Source organism: Cebus imitator, unplaced genomic scaffold (assembly GCF_001604975.1).
Source record: "Cebus imitator isolate Cc_AM_T3 unplaced genomic scaffold, Cebus_imitator-1.0 Scaffold84, whole genome shotgun sequence".
Classification (NCBI taxonomy): domain Eukaryota; kingdom Metazoa; phylum Chordata; class Mammalia; order Primates; family Cebidae; genus Cebus; species Cebus imitator.
The window spans coordinates 3,416,544-3,430,879 of NW_016107399.1; the positions used below are offsets into that span (position 1 = coordinate 3,416,544).

General features: G+C 37.3%; 1 protein-coding gene across 2 annotated transcripts in view; it reads left to right on the plus strand.

Annotated features, from left to right (window-relative positions):
- Nucleotides 1-6,639, plus strand: part of MAEL (maelstrom spermatogenic transposon silencer) — a 48,714-nt gene extending 42,075 nt beyond the window's left edge. The window contains exons 10-13 of one of the 2 annotated variants that reach the window (XM_017534076.2): nt 648-710; nt 2,262-2,394; nt 5,501-5,576; nt 6,101-6,638. In XM_017534076.2, the coding sequence (XP_017389565.1) occupies nt 648-710; nt 2,262-2,394; nt 5,501-5,576; nt 6,101-6,288 (460 nt within the window). In that variant the 3' untranslated portion in view covers nt 6,289-6,638. Of the gene's footprint in view, nt 1-647; nt 711-2,261; nt 2,395-5,500; nt 5,577-6,100 lie in introns of both variants that reach the window. The other variant, XM_017534074.2, reaches the window with a different exon arrangement.
- Nucleotides 6,640-14,336: the final 7,697 nt, after the last annotated feature.

Consider the following 14,336-nt stretch of genomic DNA (forward strand, 5'->3'; position numbering starts at 1 on the left):
TTTAGTAGAGACGGGGTTTCACCATGTTGACCAGGATGGTCTTGATCTCTTGACCTCGTGATCCACCCGCCTCGGCCTCCCAAAGTGCTGGGATTACAGGCGTGAGCCACCGTGCCTGGCCAGTGATGCCTTTCATTGATTGACAGTTTATCTAAAATGTTACCCCTCCCTAATATTTTATGTCATCTTCTTTTTTCTCCTTAGAACTTTCTCAGTTTTCTAATTTACTGTGTATTATGCTTGTATATCTTTCCTGGTCTGTCTTTCCCACTGGAAAGTAAGTTTCGTGTGGACAATAGTTTCTGTTTTTTCAGTACTGTATTACTAGTGTTTACTGCAAGGCCTGGCAAATAGTGTACATTGAATAAATGTTGAATAACTGTGTGTCACCAGTGTGCCAGAGCAACTCATTTTATTTCAAGGTAAAATTTGACTGTATGGTTATGTGTAGGTTGCATAGTGTCATGAATTTTTATCAGAGAAGATAGCATTAAAATCTGTTTTTTAAAATTCTTTATGTTAAATTTGAAGTTTTAATCTTTGAGTAAGCTCATTTTTTAAATGATTTCAGATAGGAATCTGGCATGTAAAAACCTTTAAGCAGTGCCATTTCAGTTAGGATATTAAAGTCCATTTTTTTTGTACAGGTGCAAGTGGCATGAAGAAAATGATATTCTCTCCTGTGCTTTAGCTGTTTGCAAGAAGACTGCGTAAGTTTGGGAGAGGAGGTGCTTCATGATATTGTATTCTGATTAAATTATTTTGCGCTGTTTTGCTTGCTGCTGCTTTGGCAGCCAGGGTAAATCTGTTTCCACAATGCTCTTTTAAAACAAAGGTGGTCAAATTAAAACTACAGTAAGATATTATCTCACGCTGGCTTAAAATGGCTTATGTCTAAAGGATATGCAATAGCAAATGCTGGTGAGGATTTGGAGAAAAGGGAACCCTTACACTGCTGGTGGGATGTAAGTTAATACAGCCACTATTGGGAACAGTTTGGAGATTCTCCAAAAAACTAAAAATAGAGCTACCATATGATCCAGCACTTCCACTGCTGGGTATATCCCCTAAAGAAAGGAAATATATCAAAAAAAAATCTACACTCCCATGTTTGTTGCAGCATTGTTCACAATAGCCAAGATTTGGAAGCAACCTAAGTATCCATCAGCAGATGAATAAGAAAATGTGGTACTTGTACGTAATAGAGTACTATTCAGCCATAAAAAAGAATGAGATTCAGTCATTTGCAACAGCATAGATGGAACTAGAGGTCATTATGTAAAGTGAAATAAGCCAGGCACAAGAAGATAAATGTCACATGTTCTCATTTATTTGTGGAATCTAAAAATCAAAACAATTAAATTCATGGAGATAGAGAACAGAAGGATGATTACTAGAGGCAGGAAGGTAAGTACTAGAGGGGTGAGGGGGAAGTGGGGATTGTTAATTGGTACAAAAAAATAGTTTGAATGACTGAATAAGACCTAGTATTTGATAGCACAGTAGAGTGACTATAGTCAATAATAATTTAATTGTACATTTGAAAATAACTAAAAGAGTATCATTGGATTGTTTATAATACAAAGGATAAATACGTGAAGGGACAGATACACCATCTTCCATGATGTGATTACTACATATTGCATGCTTGTATCAAAACATCTTATGTACCCCATAAATATATACACCTACTATGTACCGACAAAAAAAATAAAAATAAAGGTGGTTTTGTACATCATACTACTTTTATTTTCTGTTCATGTCACCTGTCCTTAGCAATATGGGTGAACTTTCAGAACCACTTATTGCTTCCTTGTTGGGGTGCTCCAACACATAGACCTTTGTTCTCATTTTGTAGTGAAAGTACCTGGAGCCCCAGATATCTGGGTGCTCTGGTGGCCCAGCAGGTGATATTGGTTCAGAGGATAAATTATGATTTATGGTTGTAGTCTTATTTCTGCTGCTGCCCTCTCCTTGCCTTAAATATTTGGGAATCCTAGTGATCTTTACCTTCATTCCCATACCTTTAAAATAAAAGTAAAATTTTATCTGGTAATCAGAAGGTTGCTTATCAGTAATAACCTGTTGTATTATGTGTATTGCTATTTATTTATATGACTTTTCTGAATCTCCAAATTTATTTTTTCCCAGTTTATAACAGTATCTCAGACACTTTCTTTTTGTTAGGGATTTTAAAATACAAATACTTTTAGAATGAATTAAATTAGATTCTGATAGTGAGATTTTTCTTTCTTTTAAAGGTACTGCATCAGTAATTCTCTGGGTACTCTCTTTGGAATCCAGCTTACAGAGGCTCATGTACCACTACAAGATTATGAGGCCAGCAATAGTGTGACACCCAAAATGGTTGTATTGGATGCAGGGCGTTACCAGGTAAGGAACTGACTTCTAAGAGCTGCTGGTCTCTCTAGCTGTTCTACTCAATGTGATTCTGGCCAATAGCAGCAAAAGATCAAGGCTTTGTTTGGTTCTTTCCCTCTCCTTAAACATTATTTTGAAGTCCTTCATGGAATGTCAAACAGTCCCTAACCCAGTTGTGTCTTGTGTAAAATTCTTTTTTTTTTTTTCTGGTATATTTCCTACTAATTTAACAAAGTTTTAAGAAAGTTAAAACCAGTATTTAGTCTTTATGTAAAACATTTCCAAAGATTTATTCCAAAAATTAAATATCTGAATGTAGGTCATATAAATATTCTAAACATCTACTTCAAAAATGTTGGACCTGATTTAGGATTTAATTAAAAGCTATCTAATTTCTCTACCACTTTCCTTCCCTCCCTGCAGTTTACTTATTAGTAGGCCTCTACACCAATAAGTGCATAGCACTTTAAGAGTATGGGCTCTAGGGTCAAAATTCCTGAATGTTATTTTAGGTTCTGCTACATACAAGCTTTGTGTTTTTATGCAAGATACTTGAACTTTCTGTACTAATTTTTTATGTATTAAACAAGAACAATAATAGGGGCTAGTATTTATTAGGATTAAATGCAGCAATATATGACAGTGCCAAGGCCTCCATGCCTTAGAACTTAATAGGTAATAAATAAATATTGATATATTAAAATAGTTAAACATTTGGTAAAAAGGAAACTCAAGAAATGGAATGAACTACTGACATAGAACTAGATTCATCCTAGTTAATTATGCTGAACAAAAGAAGCAGTCTCCAGAATTATATACTTCATAATATACTGTATGATTCCATTCTATGACATTTTTTGAAGACAAAACTGTAACAATGAAGAACAGTTAGTGGTTCCCAGGGGTTAGGGGTGGGAGCAGGGTGTCTGTAAAGGGATTGAGCATGAGGGAGGTTTTTGAGGTAATAGAATGGCTCTGTATTCTGATTGTGGTATATACACAACTCTGTACATAGGTTAAACTTCATAGATATGTATACAAAAAGAAAACATTTTACTGTATGATAATTTAAAAATAAAAACAGACTCCAGAGCTCTCCATGTATATTCTGGGTGAGACCACTCTGTATTCTCCCTTTTAACCTTTTGCCCAGTGGTTCTCAACTCTATTTTGTGTCCTCTATGGGACATCTGACAATGCCTGGGGACATTTTTGATTGTCACATCTAGGGAGGGGGTGCCCCTGGCATTTAGTGGATAAAGGCCAGTAATGCTATTAAACATTCTGTATAGACAGGTCACCTTTCCACAGCAAAGCATTTTCCAGCCTAAAATATCATTAGTGCCCAGGTTGAGAAACCCTGCCTTAGCCTCATCACCACCATCTTGTGGACATCATCAGAATTAATCTCAACAATATGCTTTTTCACTGTTTACATCAGTTAACTACAGGAAGCCTAGGGACACCTAGATTCTCATCTCCCAGACTCATCTTATTTGGCTGATCCTATTTCCCAGCCCTTCCCAACTGCTGAGAAACCTTCCTGTGGGTTTTCTCAGCCTTAGTTATCAGCAAAATTTCAGATATCTTTGTTATCTTTGGGGGAAAATCTATTTACCTTCTTGGTTCTAACTACAACTGACACTCCTCTAAGGACACTGCTTTTCTATTACCCCTTTCAAATGGTGACATCTTTTTCTTCTTCATTTGTCATGGGCCTAGATTTGAAGTAGTTGTCCTTGATTGTGGCTTCCAGACTTCTTTATACAGTCTCCCCAACATTCCTAGGCTTTGAATTTCCTGCCATCCAGGATGTAGTACCTGATGGCCCTTTTGGAGTCAGTAGACTCCTAAATTGGTTCCTCTTGTTCTTAGAACAACACTGATCTGGAAAACTGGTTTTCACATCAGAATTATTTATTTCAATTTCTCTGCATGTAATCCTTCCAGCTGCCTAACCTCTCAGTTCTTTGATTTCCTCTCCTTCAATAATCTTGTCTTCTACCAAACAATCATATCCTGGACCCAGTGGTACCTCCTTCATAATCTTGACTTCAAGCATCCACCTCTCAGACTACCACCATCTTCTAGTAACCCGGTGCCAACAATTATTTAGTCTCTACTGGGATATACAATTCGTTTATGCCTCCATTGTTTTACACTCCCTTACAGGGCCACTTCATTGCACAACTCCGGGGCGCCATTCACACTGGTAATGCTGTAGCCTACATCTCCTCCTTTATACCTTTGTCTCTACCCTTCACCTTCTTCCTTCCCAACTCAGATTCCTTGGCCTGTGTTTTCCATTGCCTTGCATGCACTTGTCAACTCCATTGGCCCTCTTTTTTTCATCATACTTGACAGATACTAACCCTGATTACATCTAACTCTTCACTTACTCTCCTCCTAGGCCTATGAAGCTAATTGCAGCTAGAAAGGAACTGCCATGCCGACTGATCTTACCGAATATTTAGCACCACCAACTTCAAGGGGCCTTTATTGTTGCCTGGCAGATATTCATTTCTCTAGTCTGATTAATTTCCTAATCTCCTAGGCAGTTATTTCTCACCACCTTTTTCCTTCAAATTTCATCACCTCTTCCCTCACCCTTGCTCTAGCTGATGCCTTTGCCTTCTATTTCTCTGAGAAAATAGAAGCAATTGGGAGAGATTTTCTGCATATTCCTACCACTCATCTACCTGAATCTACCATATCCTCTGCTTTACTCCTGTTTTAATGAATGAATTTTCTGCTACTATCTGAAACCAATGTGTCTACTTATACATTAAATTTCCTTCCCTTACCACTCATGAACATGGCTTCAGTAATTTTCCCCTCCTGTATCATCAGGGTTTCACTCTGTTCTAACGCATTATCAGCAAACATGCTATAATCTCACTTAAAAAAAAAAGGCAAACCCTTTTTACCCTGTAATTCCTAATCTCCCCCCAGAGTCTATCCTATCTTCTCCTTCTCTTTGCAGCAAAAATTGATCAGATATTGGAAAAGTATTTGAGTATTAGTTTGGATTTTTAAACAGTAATTTGAAATTGAAAACCATCCAATAATTGATAAGAAGTAAACAAATTTCCCCCTGGTATTTTCCTGTTACTTACAGAAGCTAAGGGTCGGGAGTCCAGGATTCTCTCATTTCAACTCTTCTAATCAGGAACAAAGATCAAACACACCCATTGGTAAGCACCTTATATTTTACAAAAATGCACCTAAACAAGGTTAGGGACTATTACTAAGATCCCAGGGTGTGGTATTTAAACAGTGATTTCTAAATTAGTTTTGGGATATAAGGAGCTTGTTGAATTGGGGGTTTTATTTGGCATTAGCACCTTGCACAATTTAGATAATGTACATTTTGGGGTCACTTTGATACGTTGTAACTTATTCCTCAGAATTTGTTCAGGACTTTAAGAGAAAACCTGTTTTTGTTGTAACAGCAACAGCTTTATAGTTTTGATTTTAATAATATCTTTTGGGAGGTGAGAAACTTTAAAAGCTAATGACACGAAATTTCAAGTAATACCTAAAGAACTTCAACTGAAAATTTCTTGGGCCAAAAAGAAAAACATTTTTTTATTCTTGATCCATTGAATTATGGCTTAGTGAAAGGCCTACAGTAGGATGAGTCAGTTAATTGAGGCATCTCTTTCTTAAGAAATTATAAAATTACTATATTTTTTTTCTCATATTTTCAATATCCTAGGTGATTACCCATCTAGGGCGAACATTTCTGGCCAAAACAGCAGTGTTCGGGGAAGAGGGATTACCCGCTTACTAGAGAGCATCTCCAATTCCTCCAGCAATATCCACAAATTCTCCAACTGTGAGACTTCACTCTCACCTTACATGTCCCAAAAAGATGGATACAAATCTTTCTCTTCCTTATCTTAATGATGGCACTTTTTTCAATTTCTGAAAAAAATTACAGGCCCAACTTCCCTTCTAACTACAGTCATATTAAACAGATCACATCAATGATAAATGTCACTACTTATAAAAACTACTTAATTTGTAAGGAAATTGTTTCATAGATTTAAAAAAAATTGTGGTTGGAGAGCATCTTGGCATTTTTGCTTTTTTTCTGAGGAATTGTTCTGCTTCCTGACTGTGTGATGGGTGTATCATTAAAGTTTGGAGTCCTATGTGCACAAAACTGACATTTTCAGAGTTGTACTTTTAGGAATCTTATAAATTGATAATTATTTTCCCTGATAAAGGTATAGAATATGTTATGTAAGGTTATAAAATAATGTTAATCTATTTCTTCCTGCCATGAAATGGGAACCTTACACTGGAGACCTGCAGGCTGTTTTCATTGCAAATAACTAAGAAAATTAGCCTTTAAAAAACACAGAGTATTGCTGCCTTAAAATGTTTTTGAAATATACTTACTTTTGCAAAAGGAGTCACTTGAAAGATGAAAGGCAAAATTAGAAAGGTTTTGTAATTTACCCTAAATCATATCACATGGCTAGATATTGAATGAATTTCTCATCCATTGGACCGCAAAGCAAGTAGGTATTATATTGAGTCAGGTTTTTGCTCTGTGACTGACTCAAACTGGCTTACGTTCTCAACCTGGGGTGGTATATGACCTAGGGTGAGTAAAACAGGCAATGGTAACCCCTTCCACTTGAAACGATAAGCGAAGTTCACACACGACGTTGGTAAAGGCAGCAATTTAAGTCTATATGACCCCAAACCCTGATCCCTCTGATTACAGAGAATGACTGTCCTGGGCTTCTGGTTTTTATTAATACCCATATTCTCCTTTACTAGCTATTGAATACTTACCTTATGGACATTTTATATGTGTCATCTTATTAAATCCTTATCACTCTGAAGTGATAACAAAGATCTTATTAAATCCTTATTACCTACATTTTAGAGACCCAAAAATGCTCAGGTTATATAGCCCCAACTGAAGGAACTGCTATTCCAAGTCAGTCTGACTCCAAAGACCATGTTCCCTTTTTTTTTTTTAATTGGCCGACCTTTTGTATAGATCATGTTCCTAATACACTAAATTGTCCTCCATCCCGCTTTCGTCTGTTTCTGATACCAGATCTTTGAACAAGAAACAATTCATAGACTGTAAATTTATATATTTTCTAGTAGTATATTTTTATTTAAAAACTTCATATCCAAGATTTGAAACCATTGTGTCTTTCTTAAAAATCAGTTTAGACAGCGAGTGGTGGCTCACACCTTTAATCCCACCAGTTTGGGAGGCCAAGGCAACAGGATCACTTGAGGATAGGAGTTTGAGACCAGCTGAGGCATAAAAGCAAAACTCCAGTTCTACAACAAACTAAAAAGTTAGCCAGGCATGGTGGTGCATGCCTATAGTCCTAGCTACTAGGGAGGCTAAAGTAGGAGGATCACTTTAGCCCAGGCGTTCAAAGCTGCATTGAGCTGTGATCATGCCACTGCACTCCAGCCTGGGTGACAGAGCAAGACCCTGCCTCTTAAAAAAAAAATTTGAAAAACTCAGCTTAATAGTAATTGTGTGGAGAAGAGGAGGAAGGCCTAAAATATTATTCAGACCCATGACTTAAGATGCCCAATTCTTATTCTCTGTCACCTGAATTCAATAATCTGTGAATTGTTCAAGTTAAGTATTTTTAATTTAAATAATAATATTGGTTGCACTTTTGAGGTATATGTCAAATAAACAAAAATAATTCAGTAGGGCCTAGGGATTTATTTTAAGAGAACAGCTGGTCTTTCCCTTCAAAGATAATCAAAATCCACAAACCACATTATTAGTAAAATTCAAACCCTGTCTCCTCTTTAAAAAAAAAACAAAACAAAACAAAAAACAAAAAAAAAAAACAAAAAAAAACCTTTTGGCATTGAATGTGAAGTATTAATTGCCCTCCAAGAAGATTAGGTGAGTGATTTGTATACTCATGGATATCCTGGTTGACAGTGATTTCTGCCCCTTCTAACTCCAGTAGTATTTCCTTTGTGTTATCTTACAACATTTAACTGTTTTTAATTATAGCTATTTGGGCTCATGACATTATCTCTTTTTCTCAATTGTAAACTTTGCAGTGCCCCTATTTCTGTATGAGAAGGGGTTCAGTAAATGTTAGAATCAATAATTGCCAATTTGAATAGTGGAGAAGGGGTGTCAGAATTTCAAAGCTACCTCATAAGGTGAAGTACTACATGGGAAAGGGAACCATCTTTATTGTAGACTCCATTCCCATTCTTCTCCTCAAAACTAAGTGGTTAATTTCATTTGTTCAGTGAGCATGTTTTGAGAGTCTGTTAAATGATGAGTTAAAAATACTAAGATGAACAATGATGTGGCTCCTGATATCAAGGAACTCACAGTTTAATGGGGGAAGTAAACAATTGTAGTGCATTAATAAAAGTGCTCTTAAGTATTAGAAAGAGATGTATGTAAATCATTGGAATAGAATTGAGAATCTATTCCAGAAATAAACTCATGTGTCTGTGCCGAGACCATTCAGTGGAGGCAAGAATAGTCTTTAAAACAAATGGTTCTAGGGCAACTGGATATCTACATGCAAAGTAATGAATTTAGATCTGCTATGGTTTGAATGATGGTGTCCCTTCAAAATTCATGTTGAAACTTAATCCACAGTGCAACAGTATTAAGAGGTGTGTAGCCTTTTGGTGGAAGCCTTTGAGCAGAGCCTTCATGAACGAGATTAGCACCCTTGTAAAAAGGTCTTGGTTGAAGGAAGCACACTCTTGTCCTTCTGTCCCTTCCACCATGTTGGGACACAATGTTCCCTCCAGAGGATGAAGCAGCAAAGTGCCATCCTGGGAGCAGAGCGCAGCCCTCACCAGATACCAATTCTGCTGCCACCTTGATCTTGAACTTCCCAATCTCTAGCACCATGGGAAATAAATTTCAGTTCTTTATAAATTATTCAGTCTCCAGTATTTTGTTATAGAAATACAAATGGACTAAGACAGGACCCTACCTAACACAACAATTAGTTCAAAATAGATTAAAGACCTAATGTAAGAGCTAAAATAATACAACTGTTAGAAGAAGAAAATAAAAGTATAAATCTTCATGACCTTAGATGAGGCAACAGTCACTTAATAGGACACCAAAAGAACAAACAAGAAAAAATAATTTGGAACGTATAAAAACTAAGTCCTAAAAAATAGCCTTGTGTATTAAAAGACACTATCAAGAAAGTGAAAAAAACAACCCACAGAATGGGATAAAGTATTTACAAATCATTTATCAGATAAAGGTATAATATACAGAATAATAAAGAACTCTTAATAAAAAGACAACCCAGTTTCTAAATGGGCAAAAGATTTGAATAGATATTTCAAATATCTGTTCCAAAGAAGAAATACAAATGCCCAATAAGCACACACAAAAAAAGTGCAGCATCATTAATCATATTATCATATGCATATCAAAACCAAAAAGATACTACTTTACTCTCATTAGGATGGCTATCATCAAAAAAAGGAAAATAAGTATTGGTAAGGATATAAAGAAATTGGAACTCTCATACATGGCTGGTTGGAATGTAAATGGTACAGCTGCTGTGGAAAACAATTTGGCAATTCCTAAAAAAGTTCAACACAGAGTTACCATACAATCCAGCAATTCCATTTCTTTATTTATACCCAGGAGAGTTGAAACTATGTTTCTACAGAAACTTGCACATGAATGTTCATAGCAGCATTACTTATAATAGCCCCAAAATGGAAACAACCCAAATAACCATGAACTGATAAATGGGCAAACAAGAAGTGGTATAGCTACACAATGGAATATTTATTATTCAGCCATAAAAAAGAATGAAATCATGTCATTTGCAGCAATGTGAATGGAAATGGAGGCCATTAAGTGAAATAAGCCAAGCACAGACAAATACTGCATGTTCCCTCTCATGTGGAAGCTGAAAAAGCAGATCTGATGAAGATAGTAGATTTGTGGTTACCATAGCCAGGAAGGGGAGGAGCATGGAGGACATGAAGGAGCAAAAGGAATATAAATGTTTTTTTTACCACTGACCTGTACATTTAAAGATCGTAAATTGTGTATGTCTATTTTACCTCAGTAAAAAATACAGACTGGGTTGGAAGATGAATAAAGTATCAAGATGACTAGATCAATGGATTGGAGGTAGGATTGAAGGATAGATAGAGTTTTTGTGGGACCAGGGGGAATGAGCTGGAAAGACAGGAGGTGGTGGTCAGAGAGAGTAATGCATGAAGTCAAGATTATAGTGAGATACAGTTACTGATAATGAGATAGTCTGAGTATTGTTATATGAATGCATTTCTGAGGGAGGTAGAGAAGGAGGAGAGGAGTTTAAGGAACTGAGAGGTCAGCAATGGAACAAAATACGGAATCCAGAAATAAACCCAAATACTTAACAGCCAACAGATCTTTGACAACGCAAACAAAAACAAAGTGGAGGAAAAGACACCCTATTCAACAAATGGTGCTGGTATAATTGGCAAGCCATATATAGGGGAGTGAAACTGGATCCTTTTCTATCACTTTTTACAAAAATCAACTCAAGACGGATCAAGGACTTTAAGACCTGAAACTATAAAAATTATAGAATAGAACATTGGAAGAACCTTTCTAGACATTGGCTTAGGCAAGGATTTAATGACCAAGAACCCAAAAGCAACAAAAACAAAGATAAATAGCTGGGACTTAAACTAAAGAGCTTTTGCATTGCAAAAGGAAGAGCAGAGTAAACAGACAACCCACAGAATGGGAGAAAATCATCACAATGATTTTCTCCCATTAGAGAATGGACTGACAATGGACTAATACCCAGAATCTACAACAAACTCAAATTAGTAAGAAAAAAAATCCTGTCAAAAAGTGGGCTAAGGACATAAATAGATAATTCTCAAAAGAAGATATACAAATGGCCAACAAATATGTGAAAAAATGCTCAACATCACTAATGATCAGGCAAATACAAATCAAAACCGTGATGAGATATACCACCTTACTCCTGCAAGAATGGCCATAATAAAAAAAAAAAAAAAGATGTTGGCATGGATGCAGTGAACAGGGAACACTTCTACACTACTGGTGGGAATGTAAACTAGTACAACGACTATGGAAAACAGTGTGGAGATTAAAGAACTAAAAGTAGAACTGTTCGATCCAGCAATCCCACTACTGGGTTTCTACCCAGAGGAAAAGAAGTCATTATACAAAAAAGATATTGCACACACAGTTTATAGCAGCACAATTCGCAATTGCAAAAATGTGGGACCAACCCAAATGTCTATCATCAACGAGTGGATGAAACTGTGTGTTTGTGTGTGTGTGTGTGTGTGTATGTGTGTGCGCGTGCATGTGTGTGTGTGATGAAATACTACTCAGCCATAAAAAAGGAATGGATTAATGGCATTTGCAGTGAACTGGATGAGATTGGAGACTATTATTCTAAGTGAAGTAACTCAGGAATGGAAAAGCAAAACATCATATGTTCTCTCTCATAAGTGGGAGTTAAGCTATGAGGAAGCAAAAGCATAAGAATGACACAGTGGACTTTCGGAACTCAGGGGGAAGGGGTGGGAAGGGGGTGATGGATAAAAGACTACAAATTGTTTGCAGTATATACTGTTCAGGTGATGGGTGCACCAAAATCTCACAAATCACTGCTAAAGAATTTATTTGTGTAACCAAACAGCACTTGTTCCCCAATAACCTATGAAAATAAAAACGTTTTTTTAAAAAAAGAAATGAGAGGTCAGGGTGTTGGAAGAATTATCTCCATGTACATTGAAATTACCATTAAGTAAGACTTGGAGAGAGTGGTAGTATCCCAGGAGCCAAAATTACTGAGAAAATAGAGGGTGGAGCTGGGGTTAACCCAAAGATTGATAGGTGACATCAAAATGAGGGTGATAGGTAATAAAATCTGATGACGGGAAAATCAAAGCTGAGAGTTTTAGGGAGAAGAAAGATAGAAAGTAGCAGTGAGAAACAAGGAGGCCTTATCTGACCTCCAGGCCCAGTGGTAACAGAGGTATGAGAAAGAAAAATTGCCAGTACTTGAGAAGGCTACAAGGGAATACTGCTCTCAGGGATGAGCCAGATTTCAGTTTTAGCAAGGTGAAGGGAGAAATCAGAACAATGCTTGAGGATGGGCACAGTGGCTCATACCTGTAATCCCAGCACTTTGAGAGTCTGAGGTGGGCAGATCACTTGAGTTCAGGAGTTCAAGATCAGCCTGGGCAATATGGCAAAACTGATCTCTACAAAAAATACAAAACTTAGCCAGGCATGGTGGCATGTGCCAGTCGTCCCAGCTACTGGGAGGCTAAAGTGGGAGGATCACTTGAGTCTGGGAGGTTGAGGCTACAATGAGAGATTGCACCACTGCACTCCAGCCTGGGTGACAAAGTGAGTCTGCGTTTAAAAAAAATGGTTGAAATTAATTTTGCTGATAATGAACCATAAGTTGTAGGGGGCATAGTAGAAGGGTTCAGGAATTGGCAAGGAGAAGGGGCTGCAGCAGAGATGTATAGAACGTTAGGGAGATTTGGGTGTGGGAAATGAGCAGTGACCTAGGAGTCTAGTGGTTCTTGTGGTAACTGATATAAACAAGGATAAAGGACATAAGAAATTTGGTCCTGGTGGAGTCAAAGCAGATAGTGATGTTAAGATTTTGATTGTTAGCAAACAAGGAGTGAATTTCTGTGACTCTTCATTCATGACAATGGTGTTAAAAAGGATATGGGAGTTGTTCTCCTGGAAACAGTACACTAGTTCAAGTAGACCTCTGTTGAGGGAGAGGTCATCACTCTAAGCATGTCTGCCTCATTTTGACCCCCGTAGATGGACTGAAGGAATTTTAAGGAAGCTGAGAAGTTGGGTATGGATGGCCTGCGAGTTGGGGGTAGGTGCAGATAGCAGCACTGCTACCGTTTGAGCCTAGGACCAGCAGGAGACAGCCTGAGCCTGAGCCTTTTACCTCTCAGGGATGTGAAATAGTATCAGGTTGGTGGCAACCCTTGGACACTGTCAGAAACAGATAACATTCCTCTCTGTTTGTTTTTTTTTTAAGAGGGAGTCTTGCTGTGTTGCCCAAGCTGGAATGCAGATGCATGATCTCCGCTCACTGCAACCTCTGCCTCCTGGGTTCAAGCGATTCTCCTGCCTCAGCCTCCGGAGTAGCTGGGACTACAGGCATGCGCCACCACACCCAGCTAATTTTTGTATTTTTAGTAGAGATGGGATTTCACCATGTTGGCCAGGTTGGTCTCAATCTCTTGACCTCATGACAATCCTAAGAAATGTTTGCCCGTTTTACTTTCCCAAGATTCCTACAGATTAAAATCAAGCAGTAAGCTCATTAAAGCCTAAAAGAAGGTAACACAGTGTGAGTAGAATCAACAAATAATAGTTAACCACACAAGAACTGCAGATACTGAAATTGTCAGATTTAGAAAATAGCTATGCATGAATTGTTTACATAAAAGACTCATTCACAAAGAAGAGCAAGCAGGTGTATTTGAAGAACAAGAAACAAAAGGAACTTCCAGAAATAGAATTGTTAAAAAAAAAAAAAAAAAAAAAAAAAAAGGCAAATTAATCACAACTGAAAAGAAAATTACTGTGTTGGAAGATAGTTCTGAAGAAATGTAGAAAAAAGAGACAATGGAACAGAAAATAAAGAGATGATAAGAGATATGGAGGAAAAATATGAGGTCTAAAAATAGAGAGATGGATGAAAGGTTATATTTAAAGAGATAATGGCTGAAAACTTTAAGAAATAATGAAAAACATGAATCCTTGAGATAAATATAAAAACCTATCCCAGGCCGGGCGCGGTGGTTCATGCCTGTAATCCCAGCACTTTGGGAGGCTGAGGCGGGCAGATCACAAGGTCAGGAGATAGAAGACCATCCTGGCCAACATGGTGAAACCCCATCTCTACTAAAAATACAAA